This window comes from Choristoneura fumiferana, chromosome 17 (genome assembly GCF_025370935.1).
Source record: "Choristoneura fumiferana chromosome 17, NRCan_CFum_1, whole genome shotgun sequence".
Taxonomy (NCBI): Eukaryota; Metazoa; Arthropoda; class Insecta; order Lepidoptera; family Tortricidae; genus Choristoneura; species Choristoneura fumiferana.
Window position 1 is genome coordinate 1 of NC_133488.1, and position 8,441 is coordinate 8,441.

The 8,441-nt window shown below is 44.3% G+C and overlaps 2 protein-coding genes across 2 annotated transcripts; both read left to right on the forward strand.

Annotated features, from left to right (window-relative positions):
* The first annotated feature begins 1,898 nt into the window (after positions 1-1,898).
* On the forward strand, positions 1,899-3,009 carry LOC141437118 (uncharacterized). The gene is made up of 2 exons (XM_074100340.1): positions 1,899-2,340; positions 2,758-3,009. The coding sequence occupies exons 1-2, from the start codon at positions 2,026-2,028 to the stop codon at positions 3,007-3,009; spliced, it is 567 nt and encodes a 188-aa protein (XP_073956441.1). The 5' UTR covers positions 1,899-2,025.
* Positions 3,010-3,123: 114 nt separating this feature from the next.
* On the forward strand, positions 3,124-7,149 carry LOC141436892 (uncharacterized). Its single transcript, XM_074099991.1, has 2 exons — positions 3,124-5,566; positions 6,719-7,149. Exons 1-2 carry the CDS (start codon positions 3,674-3,676, stop codon positions 6,755-6,757), a joined length of 1,932 nt encoding a protein of 643 aa, XP_073956092.1. The 5' UTR covers positions 3,124-3,673; the 3' UTR covers positions 6,758-7,149.
* Positions 7,150-8,441: the final 1,292 nt, after the last annotated feature.

Sequence of the window (8,441 nt, forward strand, 5' to 3'; positions counted from 1 at the left end):
TTGACATAGTCACATTTAGTGTTTTAAAGCCTCGTTCAAATATGATAAAACAAAAAGAAAAACCATTATGTTGAATGGAATGACTAGAAATATTTTTAAATACGGATGTATTATAGCTTGAAAACCATGAAGTTGGAAAATGTAAATTGAAGGCTGTCTTTATAAGCCTCTTTACAAGTTTAGTAGACATAAAGTCGTCATCATCATCATCATCCTTTGATGACCCGATGGCCAAGTGGTTAGGTTAGTAGTTTGTATGAATAAATAAAAGTAATAAAACTAATGTTTGTTTGCGGGTCTTGGATGTTTGTTATGTATTTAAGCATGTATTTATCTATAACAGTATGTTTAGCCGTTGCCTAGTATCCATAGTACAAGCTTTGCTTATTTTGGGACTAACACTAACATCAAACGTCACAGCGTAATAAACAAATGCAACATGATAATTTATCATGTTGCATGTGTTCCTTGCAGAAGATGTAGATGTATTCCAACTATCCCTCATCAGGGACAAAGTTTAAAGCCGAGGTTTTCAATTGTTGAGCCGCGTATATTTTCAGGTGTGCCGCGATCGCCGCGACGTGTATGTGATTCGTACAAAAGGTGTCAATGAGACCTGTTTACGCAAAACGTAACATCGTAGGTCGGGTCGTGTAGAAGTCACTTTACGGGAATGTGTGATGGACCCTTAAATCATTTTTATTGTTTTTGACAGCCTATGTATGTCAATGGACCGGTCAGTCATTCGACCGGGGAGTCATTCAAAAGCACTGAGAGACGGTGGACGTCTATAGCGATCTCGGGGTCAGAGCGGAGCTCTCAGTGTCAAATCGTGTCATTTCAGTAATCTAAGATCATCTGAATCATATTTATAGTAATTAACAGTTGTACGGTGTCAGTAACGCGAAAATATAGTGGTGAACGTAATCGCAGTTTGATTTCATCGTCATAACCTCAACCCTTCACACGACACCGGCGGCAGCTAGCTACAGGAGGCGGCAGCTGTCCAGACCGATCCCAGGGGCTCGGGAGAGGGTCTGCCTTCACATCGGCATCATCAGCGACGACCAAGGCGCGGCCTGCACATCGAACCCGCGAGGCCAGCGGTTTGGTCTAAGTATAAGCGACGCAGGGTGCGCACGCACATCTAATCAAAATCAACCCACCGGCAGTTCTCAGGGCGAGAATTGCCAACATTTTTGGTGGAACCCATGAGAGGGAGCAGAACGTTAGAAGAACGTTAGAAAAGAATCAGCACGATAACGTACGTCGCAGGGCGCGTGTACTTCAATATCATCTCGGCACGGCGGGCGCCGCGCGCGCATACTTCACATATTATCATAATATTGATTAATAATATTAAGACATTAAATTCAGTGCGCGTTAAGTCATTTTCGCAGTGAGTGAAAGTGCGGTTTTAATAGTGCAATAGGTATTGACACTCGACATATTCAAGAAATTCCGCCGCCATCTTGTTGCATCACCCGTGGACCGTGGACATAGCGAACAAAGGAATTCGGCATTCGGCAAGTCAATCACATTCTCATTCATTCATTCAAAGACTTTAAGTGTTTTTTATAAATTGTCATTGACTTCACTCCGATCAATTCGGACAACTTGCGAGTTGCATTATCTATGGTCAGATGACCGCATAACTGATTCATTCATTCGTTCATTTGTGTCAAATGTCATTTATTTATCAACATCATCAACAATCGTTATCTGTAATCAATAATCTTATCATTATCACGTTATCAGATAAACATTACGGCATAAGTAAGCGAATGTTGTTTTAGTGAGGTTTAAGTTTAAATACAGTTGTGTTTAATTTGATCAAACAGTGAGATTTATTGTTGTGCGCGTCGATTGTTGTTAAAGGTAACTTTTAGGTAGGTAGTTTAATATAAGTGTAGCTCACAGGGTGTGACTATTGTTATTCAGTTTAAGCATTTATCGTTCGTCATTGAATTAAGAGGTTATTTACTTGATTTAAACACATCAAGTAGTTCATTCATTTAAGTCAATATGCCTCCTAAAATTCATGCCAAGATTCAATTTATGTCGAAATATCGCATGCTGACAGATTTTGCCAGTACAATAAGCGAAGCCCAAGGTACATCAGCGGTGGCAGTAGCTAAACGTAATTTCGGTTCATATTACAATCAGTTCGTACTAGCATATGAGGCGTTGCTTGGTCTTTCATCAGAGGAGATTCCTGAGGGAGAAATGGAACAAATTCACGCACAGTTCAGTGAAATCAATAAGTTACTTGTCAAGTTGGAGCAGGCATCGGAGGGCAGGGGGTCCGCAGACGAGCCTAGGATACCTCATCATAGCCAGGTAATGGCAAAGTTGCCTTCCATTGAACTGCCTAAGTTTAGCGGCAGGCCAATGGAGTGGATGTCATTTTTTGATCTCTTTCAATCCTTGGTCCATTCACGGGACATTTCAGATTCGGAGAAGCATTTTTATTTGCGAGCATCGCTGTCAGGTGAAGCTCTGTCGCTCATACGTCAGCTACCGATGGATGGTCAAAATTATTCAGTTGCACTGAAATTGCTCACAGATAGGTATCAGAACCACAGGGTGCTGGTAGATACATACTTGTCACAGATCACCAACCTACCGGTCATTAACAATGTTGAGAGGTTAAGGTCAGATTTCTATGATCCTCTCCGAGAATCTATTCAGGCACTGGAAAAGCTTAAACAACCAATTAACGAATGGTCATATTTAATTGTGTTTTTAATCATACAGAAGCTGCCAACATTGATCAGGTCAGCATTCGAACAGCGGTATGGGACGTGTCATCAGGTTCTACCCAGTGTTCATCAACTGCTCGAGGTACTCGACGAGCAATGCAGGGTGCAACTCGCCGTGTCACCAGCACCGGAAGCGGCTTCAGGGAGAAGCTACCAGCGGTCACCACCACGACGAGGACAGCAGGGTGCGTCCACCTCGGGGGCTCGCGCAGGCCAGCACGTGGAGTGCATCCAGTTCATCAGGTGAATCCTATTTCATCCTGTTCATTTTGTGGTGGGGACCACTCATTATATAAATGTGTAGACTTTCTAAGTATGTCACCAGTAGCACGCAAGTCATGGGCAAAGAAAAGTGGTCATGTTTCAAGTGTCTACGGCTACACTATGCCAAGGAATGCAGTCATACCAACTGGTGTCTTCATTGCAAATCACCGGATCATAACTCGCTCATTTGCAATGCAGCAGCGAGTTCAAGGGCACAGGTATCACCTGATCATAGTCAACCTGGGGCCTCAACCTCCGGCCAAGGTAGACAGATACCCAGACGCCAGTCACCAGTCAGGCAGTACCAACATGTGGCACAGGTGCAAGTGGGGAGCCAGGGCGGTCACCCAGTTGCACAGGTGACTCATTCACCACAATGGTCCGGGAGCCAGGGCGGCCAATCAAATGTTCCAGTGACTCAACCACTGTACCAGGAAGCTCCATCAGCTCAGGCGTTGGCATCTCACCGGCCAAGGCTTCCGGTAGGGGCAAGGGCACAGTGGGCTCAGTCTGAGTACCAGGCACTTAGGTATGGGCAGCGGATCAGCCCCATTCCTCCACAATCACCACCATCTCCTCAATGAGATGCTACCACTGTTGGTGTGACACAGTCATTACCAGTCACCATTTGTCCCACGGCGGTAGTAATGGTGAAATCAGGTGATGGCAATTATTTTAAGGTTAGGGCCTTACTCGACACCGGGGCGAGTGTCTCAGTAATTAAACAGTCAATAGTTCAAAGGTTAAAATTACACCAACAGTCTAATGGTAATAATATTTATGGAATTGGTCAGCAAAGGGTAAAGGTACCTGGTTCAATAGTCAAATTAATAATCAAACCTGTAGGTAAACAGGTACCCATCATTAGTACAATAGCTTCAGTCATGTATTCACTAACGGGAAACATTCCATCATATGACACTCAGCTCAAAGATCAATTACGGTTGTCACATATCATATTAGCTGATGGCAAGTTTGACAAAGCCTCAGATGTGGACATCATTTTAGGTACTGACATATTAAATTATGTACTCGATGGTTCAAAGATTTCCACTCACGTTCCAGGAATAGCAGCCTACGGGACATGCTTTGGGCATGTCATCATGGGTTCATTGACCTCGACTCACCAGTCAGCGGTGACGTCATCACAGTCAGCGGGTACGTCCGTGGAGGACTACGGCCTGCACGCCACTAGACTCGAGGAGGTGCTCGAGCGGTTTTGGAAGGTCGAGGAGCCGCCTTCGAAGCCTGCAGTTCATCCAGATCACATGGAATGCGAAAGGTTGTACATTTCCACTACTCAACGTCTGCCTGACGGCAAATACATAGTCAGGTTACCGTTACTTTCAACACGCTCATCATTAGGCGAGTCAAGGTCGCTTGCAATGAAAAGGTTGCGAGCTTTGGAGAGAAAAATGTCTAAGGACGCACTTTTCGCCTCCAAGTATAAAGATTTCATGAGAGAGTACGAAACTCTCGGTCATATGTCAAAATCGGATTTTCAATTTAACTCAGAACATTTTGTCATACCGCATCACGGTATTTTCAAACGAGGCACCGATAAAATCAGAGTTGTATTCGACGGATCAGGGCGATCGTCCACAGGTGTGTCACTCAATCAATGCCTTCACTCTGGGCAACCTCTTCAAAATGATATCACTAAAATCATTTTAAATTTTCGACGTCATCAAGTGGTATTCACTACTGACATCAAAATGATGTTTCGTCAAACATTTGTTCACCCAGATGATAGGAAATATCAATTAATCCTCTGGAGGGAGGATCCGTCACACGATGTTCAGGTATATGAATTAAATACTAATACCTACGGGCTGAGGTCAAGTCCATTCATAGCTATACGGACGGTGTTGCTACTAGCGGACGATTGGGAGGTGTCGCATCCGAATTCACACGCAGCACACGTCATGCGACGAGATATCTTCGTTGATGATATCCTCACAGGAGCAGACTCAGTGGCAGAGGCTCAACAGCTCAAGCAAGAGCTCATAGCGCTCACCGGGAGCGCAGGTTATGAGTTACGTAAATGGTCGTCCAATAGTAGGGAGCTATTGCGTGACTTACCGGAGGAGTATTGCGAGCTGCCACATTCATTTGATACTGAGGATAAAAGTTTCATCAAGGTATTAGGTGTTCAATGGGATCCAGTGTCAGATTCAATGGCATATCAAATCAACGTGCCACTTGGTCACCCTCCTACGAAACGTAGCGTGCTCAGTACAATCGCACGTTTGTACGACCCGTGTGGTTATTGCGCACCAGTCATATTTCGATTCAAAGTATTCTTACAGTCATTATTCTCGGATGGGCTCAACTGGGACGAGCCGATCAATCAAAATCAAATCACTCAGTGGGACGAACTTACGCAGGATCTCAATCATTTGTCTCATTTACAGATTCCTCGGTGTGTCTCACTACCGAGCGCCGTTTCATACTCATTGCACGGTTTCGGCGACGCCTCGGAGCTGGGATACGCGGCGAGCGTCTATCTACGGACGGTGGATGCGTCAGGACATGTCAAGGTCAGCTTAGTCATTGCTAAATCACGCGTCGCGTCACATAAAACCAAGCAGACGATTCCAAAATTGGAACTCAATGCACTCACCTGGTATGCAAACTGCTTAATCACGTCGCAGATTCGTACGACGACTCTGTTCAGTTAGAGACTATCAATGCTTGGTCAGATAGCAGTATTGTTTTGTCATGGCTCAAGGCCAAACCTCACATGTTACAAACATTTGAATGTAACAGGGTACAGGACATTCAACAGTCCAAACGTCACATCACATGGCGTCATGTCAGATCAGAGCGTAATCCGTCAGATGTCGCTTCACGCGGAATGTCCGCAAGGGAATTAATTCAATTCAAATTGTGGTGGTCACCTGATTGGTTATTGCGGGAGGAATCCCAGTGGCCACAGTTACCAGTCACTATACCTCAAGAGTTACCAGGTTTCAAGAAATTAGTTCATTTAGTCACGCCAGTAGAGTCGTGGGAAGACGCACTCTTATCACGTGTCAGTTCATATAGCAAACTAATCAATGTCAGTGCATTCATACTTAGATTTTGTAAAAATATCAAGTTGCCGAGGGAGCAAAGGAATCTTCAGTCTACACTGTCATTGGACGAGATTCGCGCAGCTACTAAACATTGGATAGGTAAAGTTCAATTAGACGCTTTCAAGGAGGAAATTGTTATGGTCAAACAAGGAAAGCTGGTCTGTAAATCATTGCAGAAGCTTAGCGTTTTCGTCGATGACGAAAACATGCTGCGTGTCGGCGGACGACTACGTAAATCAGCTCTACCATATGGAGCAAAGCATCCATATCTCATACCTAAGGATCATAAATGGGGTCAGTTACTCATCGAATACTATCACAGGTCATATTGTCATGCAGCGACGAACGCGCTCATTGCTATAATCCGGAGGGAATATTGGTTTCCGTCACTCCGGCGTCAAGTTTCAAGGGTTATCAGGAAATGTTTAGTTTGTTTCAGATTCAATTCATCGGTTCAACCGCCATTCATGGCAGATTTACCGGCTGACCGAGTCACGGCAGCACGGCCTTTCTCAGGCGTTGCGACAGACTTCGCAGGCCCATATTTAGTTAAGAGTAGTTTATTAAGGAATGCTAAATCAGTCAAAGCTTACCTATGTGTGTTTGTCTGTTTAGGAACCAAGGCGGTTCATCTCGAGGTGGTTTCAGCATTGACGATCGAGGCATTCATCGCGTCGTTCACCAGGTTTGTCAGCCGACGAGGGCTGCCTTCACTCGTCCGATCGGATCGAGGTACTAATTTTGTTGGCTCTAATTCTTACCTGCGTGATGTCAATCAGTTTCTGGTCAATAATGAGACTGTACTCAAGGGGGAATTTGCTCGGCAAAATATTCGCTGGGAATTCAACCCAGCAGGAGCTCCTCACATGTCTGGTTTGGTAGAGTCAGCTGTCAAGCATGCCAAGCTTTTACTCAAACGAGAGGCTGGAGACACTATCTTCACGTTTGAGGAACTATCAACTCTATTTTCAAAAATAGAGTCCATATTGAATTCAAGGCCGTTAGTTCCTATGAGTGAGGATCCGTCAGATCTCGAAGTGCTCACACCGGGGGCACTTTCTCATTGGTCAACCATTAGTAGCTCTACCGGAACCACATTGGAAGGACACTAAGACGTCGAGGTTATCACGTTTTCAGGTTATTCAAAAAATGTATCAATCAATCTGGTCAAGGTGGCATATTGAGTATCTCAATAATTTACAAGCGCGTAATAAATGGTATTCTCAAGTCAATAACCTCGAACTGAATGATCTGGTTCTCATTAAGGATGAGAACTCACCTCCATTACAATGGAGGCGTGGTAGAGTCATTGAAGTGTATAAGGGAACTGACCAGATTGTCAGGTCAGTTAAATTAAAAACTCAAGGTGGCGAACTCATACGCCCAGTAGTCAAACTGTGTAAATTGCCTATTGAATATAATGTAGGTCAATCATAATCATATTTTCTATTTATTGGTAGGGCACCAATTGATATTGTTGTCATTTATAATCATCTGTTTATTATTATGTAGACCCTCAGTCTAATGGATATATTGTTCATTTCATGTGTATAAATGTATGGATAACTCAACTCTTAGGATAAGTCATAGTCAATTGTATACCTACATTTTCAGGATAGGTAGAGCGTTTATTCATGTGCTACACCTAAGTTGTCATAGGTTGTCAGCTGTTTATCAGTAGATCATAAGTCAATATTATTGTAAGTAGAGTCAATAGTGCTTGCAAGTGTTCAGTCCATCTTTCGCCTGGCCCTGGCAGGAAATGTTTACGCAAAACGTAACATCGTAGGTCGGGTCGTGTAGAAGTCACTTTACGGGAATGTGTGATGGACCCTTAAATCATTTTTATTGTTTTTGACAGCCTATGTATGTCAATGGACCGGTCACTCATTCGACCGGGAGTCATTCAAAAGCACTGAGAGGCGGTGGACGTCTATAGCGATCTCGGGGTCAGAGCGGAGCTCTCAGTGTCAAATCGTGTCATTAAGTAATCTAAGATCATCTGAATCATATTTATAGATATAACAGTTGTACGGTATCAGTAACGCGAAAATATAGTGGTGAACGTAATCGCAGTTTGATTTCATCGTCATAACCTCAACCCTTCACACGACACCGGCGGCAGCTAGCTACAGGAGGCGGCAGCTGTCCAGACCGATCCCAGGGGCTCGGGAGAGGGTCTGCCTTCACATCGGCATCATCAGCGACGACCAAGGCGCGCCTGCACATCGAACCCGCGAGGCCAGCGGTTTGGTCTAAGTATAAGCGACGCAGGGTGCGCACGCACATCTAATCAAAATCAACCCACCGGCAGTTCTCAGGGCGAGAATTGCCAACC